Source organism: Octodon degus, unplaced genomic scaffold, assembly GCF_000260255.1.
Source record: "Octodon degus isolate 3935 unplaced genomic scaffold, OctDeg1.0 scaffold00007, whole genome shotgun sequence".
Lineage (NCBI taxonomy): Eukaryota > Metazoa > Chordata > Mammalia > Rodentia > Octodontidae > Octodon > Octodon degus.
The window spans coordinates 21,701,298-21,715,124 of NW_004524583.1; the positions used below are offsets into that span (position 1 = coordinate 21,701,298).

A 13,827-nucleotide genomic window follows, 5' to 3' on the forward strand; every position below is an offset into this window, starting at 1 on the left:
GCCTGCGGAAATCACGGGCTCCAACCGCCCAAGGCCCAGGAACAGGCAACTCCTCCTGGCTGGGGGTCAGCTCCAGGAGAGTGGGGAGGAGCAGATGTGGCTACACAGGCGGAGGGTTTAACACAGAGCGCTGTGCCAAGCGGCGCACGGTGCACGGTGCACACGTGAAACATTCTCAGCCCTGCGCTGTCATCTCAGAGCAGGCAGCAGCGCAGGGTCTGAGACTGTGGCCAATTCCAAGAATGTCTCCCAACGCCTAGCATCCTGTTGCTCTGCCCAGGACAGCCACAGCCCCTGTCCTCTCGAGGTGGCCAGGGGCTAAAGGGCACAGCCCCTTGAACATGCTGAGGGAGGGCAGGAGAGGACGTCAAGGGACACTGAAAGGGCGCCTCACCCAGCAAGCGTTTGCAGCCCAGGGAAAGCTTCTCAGTAGAGGCCCAACGCAGCTGCGAGGGCAAGGATGGGGCAGGGAGGGGGCAGCCAGGGACTATCACAGAGGTCAGTTGCTCGGTTGCAGAGTTCCACCCCAGGCTATGTGGCCTTGAACAACTTACTTAACTGGCTCAAGTATCCCTACCTGCAAAATACTGAGGTCACCTCTCACCTTATATTGCAAAATGAAAACTAAATAGATATAATACAAGTCTTACAAAAGAAAAAAAAAAGCCTTTACAAGAGAAGTACTCAGACATAAGGATTAAGATTCAATATTATTATGGAATCAAACTGAGAGAACTCGGGGTCCTCCCAGCAGGCAGCTGCATTCTCCAGCCCTTGCTCTTTGGTTCCTCCTGCACAGACAGGACAGGCTGGGCTCTCCCACCTCCCCAGGGCTCTGCTGAGAATGCCCTTTCTTCCATTCGTGCTCATGGGGCAGCTCCTGAGCCCTTAAGCCTCTGCCTATCTGCCCAAAGGCCCCCATCAGTAAATCTTCCACATAAAATAACTCCCCCAAATTCATTTTCCCTTCATGAGTATATATTTATTCTTTCTTAAAAAATGTGACTACTTGTGCTGGACTTAAAGCTCCCTGAGAGTAGGGCGCTTTGTCTCTTCTATTTCCTGTACTTTTCCAGAGCTCTGGGCAGCACCTGGCACGCAGCAGGTCCTCGGCAAATATCTGTTAGGAAAGTGAACAGACACCTCAGGCTTGGGGCAAGGCGGTCGCTCTTCCATTATTCAGAAGTCTAACATAAAGGTCATTGTTGGGTAGGTGTCTCATAAACAGTCACTGAACTAACTATACAATTCAATCACTTTTGACATATGGTGCTATCTAATACATAAAGCTCAACTGAATGTACTTTTATTGCTTAGCAAATAAATTCGAGATTGTGTAATGAAGAAACAGGTTGTCTGCTCAACTGGCTGAGAGGAAGAGCAAACCCAGCCACCTGATGTCATTAGCCAAGGACACTCATTAACACATTTATCAATTACTTCCAAACAACCATGGTCTGATGCAAAAGGCCAAGCACTAGCAAGCCACGCCAGCCTTGGGATTCTGATTTAATACACAAAGTACAAAAGCACAATCAAAGTGTTCTCATGCTGAAGACTTTTTTCTCTTAGTAAGTTGGGTCCCTAGAGAAATTTCATTACTGGAATTAAGTCTCCGGGCTATTCACTAATGATCTGACAAGGCTCTCGACTCCCCTTAAATAACACACCAAACATTTGTTTTAACACTCAAAGAAGTAAACTTACAATGAGTTCAACTGCTTCCTTCTAAAATTATAGACAGTTATAACTTAAACTGAAAGTCTTCAAGCTTCACAAGCTGTCTATGAGCTTATGCTAAGCACAAAAGAAGCAACAATTTATGCGTAGAGGGCCAGGGAGATAGCTCAACGGCATAAGCACCTGCCTGGCAAGTGCAAGGTCCTGAGTTCAATCCCCAGTACCAAAATAACTAAATAATAAAAATTCATGCTAAATCAAAATTTATACTAAATATATGTAAGGATATTAATCTCTTATAATTTCAAAACATTGCTAAAACACGAATAAAATAATTTGATTTGAACAAGAAGCACACATACTGGGCTTACTATAGAGATTGGCCTTCAAAGGATTAAACTTTGTAAGCTGAAATGTGTATTTCTCTGAAGAAATTCTCATCCCCAAAAGAGCACCTTAAAGATAATTTCAGCCCAAGCTTGTGCTGTCACGAAAACCCAAATCAGCCGACAGCATCTGCATAAAGGAGAACCTCCTATCCTGACCTGGTCGCTCCAAGAGCCAACCCCAGGTTTCAGCTCTGCTAGCCCCCTCTGGGCGGCTGTGGCAGCGGCAACCCCGTGCACAGAGGGGCACTCGAAGAGCGTTCACTGACCTGCCCCATCCCCGGAACTAGCTCTTGGGTCTTTTGAACCCCGTACGCAGTGCTCTTTGAGTAGAAAGTACATTTCTTGACTCTCAATTATATTTTCCTTGGAATTTTGTTTTGGGGGACACCTCTCACAAATGATGTACTGCATCAATCCTTTTCAGATCATGGAGCCAAATGCAGGAAGACTTCTAACAGGGCCTGGATCTTCAGGGTTTTGGCCTTGGCCTGCTGTTCTCTCATGAACTGAACTGACCGCTGTGTCCTAGGGACCTCCAGATGTTGAGCTCCAGCCCCTCCTCTTCCTCAGGCCTCCTATTTACACCCACTGTGAATGTAGTGGGCCCCTCCACTAGCAGATGAGAGGCGTACCTGGCATATAGTATTTCTAAACGTGCTCATCTTCAGCCCGTATCTCTGTAAGGTTCAGGATCTCTCCTAGCCCATGATCTCTTTTCAATCTTCCAGATAAACTCCTGGGAATGGCTCCTGGTTTGTCCTTCATCCAGTCAGTAGTTCTGTCTATTTTACTCATTACTGTCTCCTACACAAAGGCCTTTCTCACTGTGTGAGCGCAAGTCCTCATTATCTTCTTAGCTGGGACACTGCAATTGCCTCCGACTGAACCCCTGGCTGCCCCACCACACACACGTCCACATGTGCCATGATTTCTGTGTACACATATGACATAAATCCACTTAGGCCCAGCCTGCTGACAAGCCTTCGCAGCTTCCTGTACCAGCTACGGGAAGCCCAAACTCCCAGGCGGGAAACCTCTGCCTGACAGCCTGAATTTCCTATCATATAACTACTTTCCTGCTTCTTAATAATACAACTTTAATTTCTAGAGGGAGCTCGGTCACCCTTAGGACTCAATTTTCTCGCTTTCACTACAGTCACATTTAGCCCATACATAATGCCGGGTAGAGTCAATTCTGTAGTACGTAATATGTAAACTTTCAGGCAGGTGCCTTCCAGGAAGCTGTATGATTTGGCAGGACTATCCTTCAGCCTTCCTTACTGCCCAGAACTGTGATTCAGAGGTGTTCCTGGAGCTTCACCATCCATTTTTGACCAGGGGGTGACCAGGAAGGTAACAAAACAAAAATTACAGAAATCTACGTTCCACATGATTCCCTGGAGCTTTCGCTGCTGCCTCCAGACTTCTTACGTGAGAGAGAGCTGTTTCTACCTACGGTCCACTGTTATTTCTGCATTTCCTGTGGCAGTCAATGGTGCCAAATCCTAAGGGACGCACAATTCAAATGTCGTAGGAATAATAACCATCCGCTGCGTCACCTCCACTCCCTTTCCAGTCAGGTTTTCCACAGAACCTCAATATCTGAACTCTACTGCTACTAACACTCACACAGGTCTCCACCTCACCACGCGGTCCCCAGAAGCGCTCGTGCTTTCCTGTTTGCTCAGTCTCACAGCCCCACCTCAACTCTCTCCCTACTTTTGTTCAGCTTTCAGCTTCTCCCATTCAGTTCGGCTGCCACCTCCTCCAGGAAGTGTGCCTACATAGCTCACACTGAAAGGCCATTCGCTGTGCTCCCGAATGCCCTGGATACACTGAAAGGGTAGAGCCAGTCTTCCATTACGTGCGGATGGGCCACCCTCTCACTCCAAAGAAAAGGCCTCAAAAGGCAGAAGGTAGTCCGTAGGTTTGTGACACCGCACAATGCCATGCTTGGCACGGAGCAGTAGCCGGGTCAGGGTGTTCTGGTCCCAGCTGGATCCGACAGTTAAACACCCCCAAATGCCTGACTAAGTCTTCTAACCAGCAGTAAGTGGATGATTAAAAGAAGATTTTCTAAGCACATTTTTCCCTGGGGACAAACAACAAATTGCTGATGAACTATTCTAACAGAGCATCCCCCATGAGAAGCAATTTACTGGTTGGGAGTTTCAGACTTGAATTCCCTGTCCGTAAAAGAGCGCTTGGCCCTAGGTGAGCTCGGGAATCTTGCTGGGCTCTGATTCTCTGTTGCTGAGGATAAGCACAGGACTGGGACACGAGGGACTCACTGGGGATGGGTCAGTCCTCCAGGAAGTGGCAACAGCACCAGGCTCACCCAACTTTTAGGGAACTTATTTCCAAGGATTGAGCCTTGAGGTCTTCAGATGACTGTGAAGACGCTAAGATAATGGGATGTCAACTGGGGAAGACTGGCCTCCCTGACTCCAGCCACGCAGAAGCCCTTGAACTCTCCGTGCTTCTTCTGGCCACTGGGCATATGCATTTGTCACCCCTTCAGTCCTGACGATCTCTCCTCCTCCTTGCCAGCGACCACAGCCCAGGAGCCACTTGCTTAGGGCAATCCTCCACCTTGCCCTCTGTCATGGTCTCTACCAGGGCACTGCATTTCACTTCTCTGCAGCAGAGGCTGGATCTGCCATTTTTACTGGTGCGTGTACCTGACTACTATGGTTTCCTTCAGGAGGTCAGACCCACCCGGAGTATTTCTGCCTTTGCTCCCCATGTCACTGGTGGAGAGATGCTGCTCAGTAAGTCCCTGTTAAATGGTCTCCAAGGACTGCAAGGGGAACAGAAGCACCTGAGAGCCCCTCTGCAGGACAGGGGAGACTGCACTGCAGGAAATGTCAAGCAACTCCTTTAAGCCAGAAGCCTCTGAGCTCTCCCTCACATCCTTAAAGAAGTAGTCAGGGACGGTGATTACTTTCTGGTGACAGAACAGTGATTACTGAATCCAAGGCCACTCCTGGGCAGGGCAAAGCATGACAGGAAGAGACAGGAACGTGACTAAAATGTTCCAAGTTCTGGCACCTGTGCCAGGGGAGGGCTCACAGCCGAAAATACAATGCAAAAGTTACTCATGTTCTGAACATTCCATGTGACTGGCATATCCTGAATAAACAGGGCCGATGAAAACAACAAACGACAATGTGTAGCTGCCTTCTCAGCAGGCAGATCAAGCAAGAGCAGCCTGCTTCTTGGAACAGAAGGCATGATGGGACTGGATGGCAAGGAAGAGCAGAGCCGCTCAATCTGACTATTGTCTCAACCTAACAAGAAAAATGCTCTCACTAGCACAGCTAGAAGAGACATAACTAAGAAACGGAGTTGTATCTAGTGACGCCACGGTCAGACTCTAAAGTTCCAGGCTCAAATGAGAGCTACTTGGCGAGTATGAAAGCCGGCTGAGAAACACTGAGGCCAAGACAGGACCTGTGGGAGTGCTCCAGAAGGGTAGAGCTGCAGGGGACTGACTCAGAGACGTCGCATCCATCACTGTGCCAACACTGAAGAAACAGAGTCCTTGTGAGCACTGGGAAACAGAGCCCCTGTGAACACTAAGCCAGGGATGTCCCACTCACAGAAGCGGCCTCACCAGGGAACAGCAGCAAAGCCATACCCAGCTCAGTTCATATCATGCAGGTTTCTGGAGCCCGGGAGGCAGCCCAGGCCCTTCGTGCACCCTTGAGAAACAAGGCAGATGAGGTCAGGGATGGGTGTGTTCACATAGTTCCACCAGGGGGTTCAGAGCCTGCTTAACAGATCTTACTTTGGGGGGTCACGGTTAGTCTTTCCAAATGAAAGAAAGGGAGGGGGAGAGAAGAGACAGAGATAGAGATAGAGATGACAGAGATTTTGCAATTGGAGCAGAAATCAAGGGTGATTTTCTCTTAAGTTACTGTGCTATGTAAGCAGAAGACAGTGTGTCCTGCCTGGCAGTCAGCCTCTGTGGGGTGACTCTTGCTGTCTGGGCTGTTCCACATCTAGAAAATGGAGTCCAGGAATACCACAGTAGGTGCACGGATCGTGACGACCACATGCGCACCCCAGGTGGCCAGACCCACGTGCTGGAAAGCGTGCCCAGGCACTCAATGGAACGCGAGAAGCAGGAACCAAACTTTAAACTCTCCTGTGAGCTCTTCTGTACCCCACATATCTTAGATACATTCCATGCGCCATCAAACGGCAAGTCAAATTGCACTGGGGGGCTCAGGAGTCTGGAACTGAAACACTAGTGATGGGTGAATTCTTTAACATAAACTATAACGTGGGATAGAAATGGTGCTTGGCGATGCTGGAAACGGGCTGCATGCCCCTTTGTTTCCTCAACTTTTCTGCAGGGCATGATTATGGGGAAAAGCCTATACCGTATGGAAAGTATGCATGAGCAACGTCTGAGCTCCCAGTCGGCCAACAAAGCCAGGACACGCGGATGGGCAGGCTCTTCTGGAGCCAAAGCAGCTGCTCCACTGCCCTCTTTTAGCTGCCCTCCTTGACCTCTGGCTATAGTAGTTTCCAGAATTTCTCCAACCAAAGGCAAAGATCCAGAGCCTTCTACTGTATCTCCTAAGGCCAGAGCTTGAGTTCATCCACAGAACATAAGTGAATGCGTCTGAGAGCCGGGGTCCCAACACACGCCGAGAAGCACACAGGTGTGGCTGGCCTGTCTCTTCCCACACGGCTCAGTCACTGGAGAGACAAGTAATACGTATCGGGAGGCACCAATGGCTCTGCCCTCTAAGGTCCCACTTAATGAGGACTTGCAGATGGTGCAGCTTTGTAACTTGCCAGAAAGGCACTTACTACCACACCCAAGGCGGGCACTCTACCTGAACGGGCCAGCAGCCTCTCTAGAGATTGGACAGGGGCCTCGCACAGTACCTGAGGCTTCCGGCTGCTCGCAGGCTTCCCACTGGGCTCCGGAACCGTTCACATCCTCACCCAAATGCGCCCTCAACTGTGCATGAGCTGCAAGGACCTGGCTTTCAAGGCCTTACCCGTAAGATTCTGCTCCAGCAGCAGCCTGAGTGAAATTAAGCTATCCAGTATAATAAATCCCCAAGACCAAAAAAAATAGCATTTGAATCTATCCCAATTAAATGTGCTCACTTCAAAGTCGTCATATCAGTTGGAGCCTGAACATGGATTCAAGCCCAAAAGTACATTAAAATCACTTCTCAGAATTGAACCACAGATACCATGAACTGAAAGAAAACCTCCAGGCATGGGCGGATACCGCTTCGCCAGGATTGCGGCAGTTACGGCCACACTCTGTATCATGAGACAAACGCCACCAGGAACCCAGATGAAGCGATGTGCACAGGAGAGAGCGAGCTTGCTGCCTTGGCCAGGCGAGCGCAGTGCTTTCCTAAAGCCCTAAGTGGCCAAGGAGCCTGAGGCAGGCCTGGCTGTTGCCCCCATGCTGCCTGGTGTGCCTGAGTTCAAGCTGTCCTTCCCCTGAGAGGGGAATAACAAGCCAGCTCCCCGCACTGGAATCCACCTTCAAGTCTCTACCGAGAAGCCAGGGCTTCTTGGTGGTTAAAGGCATGGTTTGTATTCGGGCCTCACAGGGTTCCAGATCGCAGCCTGGTTATTAATGAAGCCTTTCTAAGCCTTAATTACCCATCTGAACAAAGTGAATAATGTTGTTGTTCTATAATAACACTGTTAAGAGGATTATGGGAGAAATTGAGGCAAATGTTGGTACTGTAATAAGTGCCTGGGTGAGCTCTTGTTGTTGATAATGTTATTATGTTGATTTATAGCAGAAGTCCCTGCCAAGAAGGGAAGTCATTGTTCTTAAAAATGTAATGCGGAGAAGCTCTTTTCTGGGTAAGTAGAGAACGGAGAAGCCACAGAGAGGCAAACACACAGCGGACCTACTGCTCTGAGCAGACCACCACTATGGGTGAAGACTTCCAACTGCTTAACCCCACCCCAGAGGACATGCTGGATAGAGAGTGGAGAGAGGGGAAAGCCTTCGACAGAACCATCAGGAGCCCACCACAGCCTATGCAGGAAGACGCACGGACACCTGAAGTCACTTGTGGCAGCCCCTTGACTTAGTGAGCCAACCACCATGATCTGCAAGCAGATACTTCCTCTGCAGCTTCACAGGCCTGGCACACAGCCTGGGGAGCTCCCTTTCTCCCAGCCCTCCTCTGTACCCCTCTGTACCTCACAGCCCTGGGTCTGTGACTGCAGGGCTACATCCAGCTAAGATTTGGGGGTTCTGCCTTGTGGGGCACCTGTTATAGTTCCTTGGTATTCTCTTTTTTTTCTTTTTTCTTTTTTAAAAAATTAATTAATTTATTTATTTGTGTGTGTGTGTGTGGCCAGCTCAGCCCACCAGGGGGCGGGGCTGGCTGGCATGTGGTGCTGGGGGATTGAACCACGGTCCCTGTGCTTTGCTAAGCTTGTTCTAAGTAGGTGCTTTAGACCACTGAGCCATCTCACCAGCCCCTCTCTTTTTTTTCTAGTATCATCTTACCAGCTTCACTACCTCTTTCCTGCATTGACTTGCAGAGTATTTATAAATATTCATCTTTTTTTTGGTGGTATTGGGTATTGAACTCAGGACCTTGCACTTGCCAAGCAAGTGCTTATTCTACTGAGCTACTTCCCCAGCCCAAAATATTTAGCTTCTAAAGTTTTCTTACACTTTGATAATGTCTTTTTTTTTTTTTTTTTAAGGGAAGGGTCTATAGGGTGTTCAGGGTCTCACTACTAGATCAGACTCATAGTGATTTGCCTATTTACAGCCTCCCAAGAGCTGGGATTCAGGAATGTACCACCATGCCCAGCCTCAATTGCTGCTTCAGCATGCCCTGGGGGCGGGGCTGGCTCAGCAGGCCTGGGATAGAACCCTTGGCCCCTGCTCCTGGTTGCAGGTGCTTTAATCCACTGAGCTACTTGGCCGGCCCTTAAAGTTCGATAAGCTCATAAAAGGAGCAGAACTTAGCAAGGCTAAACAGCAACACATTTTAATCAGGACTTAAAATGTAGCAAATGTAAAAGAACTTTTGTCAAAGGAATACAACTGCATCACAAGAGAAAGAAAAGAGTATAGGTGGTAATTGCCCTGTGATGTGATTTAGAGAACAGGAAGTCAGGTTTAGTGGTTCATGCTTAACACCAGCATTCTGGGAGGCTGAGGCAGATGGATTACAAGTTTGAACCGAGCCCGAACAACTTAGCCAGGTCCTGTTTTGAAATTAAAAAAAAAAAAAACCTAAAAAGGACTGGGCAGGTGGCTCAGTGTGAAAGCTGTCAACAACGAAACAAAAAGACCAGAAAGATATGGACAACACGCAGAAAACAATCCAATGCTCATTATTTCACCTCTCACCCTCCTAAAATTTCACTGGATGCGCATGAGTTTCTGTCACTAGTCGGATCTGAGTGTGTTCAAGGTATGGCACACCATGACCACAGCCTGCGAGTCATGAGGTCGAATCAGATGCTGTCTGGGAGGGGCTCCAAGCGAGAGAGAGACTCAAGCAAGGCCCTGCTCCCGTGGGCAGCGGCATGGCCACGGCACCCAGGGACCCAGGGCAACAGTGCGCCACACTGTCCAGCTGAGCACGGATTATGCAAATGGGATGGATTTGTGCGGACCAAAGCACTTGAAATGTTAAAATGGAAAAAGGACTACGATGCTGTGATTGGTGCTGTGCAGGGCTTGGTTACAACAAGCCTTTAGCAAGCCCTGGCGGAATCAACACACACATAATCCCTTCGGAGCCTCTCTGTCTACTTTATCAATGCCTAACTGGGCAGTTTTACCTTCAAGGCAGGGTCTGTCACTGGGCCATGCATGTATTCTGAAGCTCACTTAGACCTTTGTGGACTTAGTGCTCAAAAGACTGCAGCTGATTATCAGCAGAGATGGAAGGGTGGGGATGAGTCGGAGGAGGGGAAGCAGGCCCCAGGCTCACCGGTAGATGATGCCCTTCTCGTGCAGGAACATGAGCGCCGAGATGATCTCTGCAGCATAGAAACGGGCCCGGGCCTCATCGAAGCGGCGGGACTTCTGGATGTGGAACATCAAATCGCCTCCATTCACGAACTCCATCACAAAAAACAGGCGATCCTGGGTGCAAACACAGAGCAGCGATTAGCTAGGGCTCAGGCAGAGCGGTGTTGCCTTGGGCTGAGGCCCGGGAAGGAGGGCTTTGCTGGAGGGAGTTGAGGGGCCGTCCTATCACTGGTCAGGGAGCAGAGACGGGTCTGGGGAAGCTTTGGAAAGGTGACTTCAGGATCCCTGTAATTCCAAATCGCCTTGAACTTTCCCATCAGTCACAAAGAAGAGGGCACCAAGCACCTCTGGGGCCGGGCCAGGCTCCTTAATAGAAAGTAAAGGAAGACAGCAGCCTGAGTCCAAAAGCAAATGCCTTCGTATGTGCAGGTGAGGCGACCTACAGCAAGGGGAGGACACCAACAGGCAGAGAACAGAGAAGGGCAAAAACCCCTTAGCTAATCAGTAGTCAGAGTGCGACGGCCATCTCTGACAGCCCCCACGCTGGGAAGGCCCGTGGCCCCTCAGGAGTGGGAGCGGAAAGTGAGCCGGAGGCCGTCTTCACAAGAGACGCACTCACGCGCAGGTGAGCCAGACTCTCGAAACAGCTGCCAGAGCAACATCCTAGGCTCCACGCCAGCGGCAGAAAAGGTGCTGTGGGGTGACCTCAAAGCGTAAGTTGCAGCTAAAGCAGGACCACACGACATAAAAGGTTTGGTGCAAAGTTCTCTTAACACGGAGAGGTGTCTGTACTCCCTGCCAGGACCATTTATGAAGTCCCCAGGAAGTCAACAGGGAGGAGGAACTGGGAAGAGACAAAGGCCCAGATACAAAACGGATATATTTCTACCCATAAAAAGCCTGGTACAAGAAACACAGGATATAACAAACGCCACCACCAAGTTACAGGAACAAGCAAATCTGTACATTCTGATCGATACTGTGCAGGAAAAGTGAGGGATGCAGCAACACCTGGTCCTGAGAGGGCTGGAGGAGGTTCCTGAGCAAGGGACCTGTGAGTCAAGGCCCATGGCTGGGCGCCACCCCTCCAGGGCCATCGATGGTCTCTCTAGGGGAGGAGCACAGAGGTTTTTACATGGGGAAACGGTATTCAACCGTGTACATGCTGTGTGCTGCATGTGCGCATCCCCACACCAATGGTGCACAATGGCGGGCAGTCGTGTGCTGCAGCTCAGCTCCAGCTACACAGGCAGGGCAACCATGCTGATCGCTATCGGAAAGCAGGGCAACCTGTGACCTCTGGGCCTCTATTTTAAGTAATACTGTCATCAGAAGGGAAACAGCTTTCCACACTTACCAACTACATCTTCCTCTATTAACAAGAAACATGAACTTAAGGTTGGGGGGAGAATACCAAGATTCACAAAAACAAAAACCACAACTGATAATACAACTAACTCCTCAGGCCAGGTAAGTACAGGGAGCCCTCTGCCTGGGGGCCCTCGCTGGAGTGTGGCGGCAAGAGAGACGCAGAGGGGGTGGGGAGGGCTCCTGTGAGCAATGCTAATGCTGGGCAGCTCTCTCCACGGGAAGCCTCAGTGGCAGGAGCAGGCCAGCCAAGGGCGGGCCAGGCCAGGCACGTGTTGCTGGCACCTCCCAAGAGCCATCTGTACAGGAAGTTTCTGTGCTGACGTGGTATTCGTCTGGAGTGGCAGTGGCTGCAGGGGAACAGAGCACGACTGAGGGGGAAAGCCACCCAGGAGTGTCCCTCGGCAAGCGGGTCAGCCTGACACAGTCCTGTCAGCCAGGCTGTGAGCCTCCTCATAGGTACGACTGGCAACCACGTGAATTCCCAGTTGAACTGCTCTCAACAACTGGTTACAACTAAACTGGGTCAATAGGTGAGCGGCCATCCCTGGGCTCCCAAAATTACTGTCCTTGGCAAGAGTTTCTAAGGTAGCAGGCACCAAAGAGATAAGGGTCTGTGCGTGCATGCGTGCGCACACAATCTTTTTCAAGTCTAACCCTGAAAAAGCTAGACCCCAGGCTAACCTCCAGATCTGGGGGAACAAATGCCACCCCCAGTCTCACTCCTTCTCATGTCTCGGGCCCAGTTAACATACAGGATCTGGCACTTTCTCCTCTGCTGCACAGCGAGGGGACAAGGGACAATACACTTCAGTCACCCTCGGGTCCTTCCTGAGCCCCTATCCACCTTTTAGGGAGGGCACAATTCATAGCCCTAGGGCTACAATCAAGCCCTAGACCAGGCAGGAAGGGGAAACAAGCTGGGTAAGACACGATGGATACTTGAATAAAAGTAACGGTCTGTCCTGTCAAAGACCTCAAGTAAAGCCAAAAGGGAGAAAAACAAAAGCGCACATATTAACTAGCAAAACGTGTTTTGCTCTCGGGAAACCCTCATCCCAGTCACTTTAAAGTCTGCTGCAGGAGGGGAAAAGATCTGTCAGTAATCTCTCCAAGATTACTGATGTAGAGGAGGAGATAAACGACAATGGTCACCGGTGTTTAGAAACGAGAACCCACTTGTCAAGGGGTGGGGGCAGTGGTCCAGCTGCAGAAAAGCTGTGTCAAGTGGGTTACCGAGTCCTCTGAACGGACGTGCAAGAAGCAGCAGTGTTCCCACGGTTGTGTGGCTTGGTGCAGATATTTTCAGTTAAAAAAGTCATAAATGTGAATGTACAGAATGACCACAATTGCAGCCCAAGGCACACAGATATGCACACAACACACACGGCCTTACACAGTGGCAGAAATCAGCATTAGCGTACAGAATCTGGCACTGGATGTGGAATCTGGGGTGACACTGATCTCTTTATTCTTTTCAGTATCCCTCAAGGTTTTTCTTACTATCAGAAGCAAACTAACATCACATGTGCTTCCTCCACATTTTCCTTACCTTGATCTGAAAAAAACAGAAGACAAGATATTGGGGGAATGCAGTTATAAAAGCTACCTCTGAGAGTAGTTATTCAAGCAATGGAAATTAGACAGCAGCCTCATATGCTACGGTGCACAAGAAGCCCACCCTTCTCTCTTACAGGTCCTTCTGCTGCCTGAAGTACCCGGATGTCAGGCTTGCTGCAATGGCATCCAAAGAGAATAATCTGGCTCTGGCTGGGTTCCCAGGAGCCTGAGGACCCAAGCTCTGCCACACGGGCTCCACAGCACCTTCTGTGGACTGAGCACACACTGTACGCCAGGCCTGGTGGGGGTCTTGTACCTTAAAGTGGAGTGCCTTCTCCTGCTTGTAAACACAGAGAGCCTTGTTGCAGCAGGACAAGGGCAGTGGAGGGCTTCTGAGGGTGTCACAGGGGCCTGGCAGGGTGCCAGAAGAGCTTGGAAAGAGGAAGTAGCTCCCAAGAAGAGCCAATTCCATCTAGAAGAGGAAGACACCAAGGTCACCTGGAGCAGGGGTGACGGAGGGGGTGTTAAGAAGACGGACCAGGGGAAGCATGAGGTGCCAGGCAGCGTGCAGGGGCTGCAGTGGGAGATGATGTACCAGGGCCAAGGCCGAGTGCGAGGTCTCCCTCATGGCCATCTAAATGCCATTTTCATAACCAAGTGCTTGTAGAAAAAGCAAAATGCTAACGAGGGTGTTTTCCTTGACCCCATCCCAGGTCACCCACTGTGGAACCTGCAGGGCCTCGGTTCCTATTAATAACCATGACCACTCACCTACTGTCTCCATCAGAATTCTGAGCCCAATGCCTGAGGTAAGACAGGTGGTGGCTCTGG

The 13,827-nt window shown here is 50.0% G+C and overlaps 1 protein-coding gene across 1 annotated transcript in view; it reads right to left on the reverse strand.

Annotated features, from left to right (window-relative positions):
- Positions 1-13,827, reverse strand: part of Prkch (protein kinase C eta) — a 207,347-nt gene that overhangs the window by 46,349 nt on the left and 147,171 nt on the right. Inside the window, exon 10 of the mRNA XM_004624806.3 lies at positions 10,028-10,182. Within this exon, the coding sequence (XP_004624863.1) occupies positions 10,028-10,182 (155 nt within the window). The remainder of the gene's footprint in view (positions 1-10,027; positions 10,183-13,827) is intronic.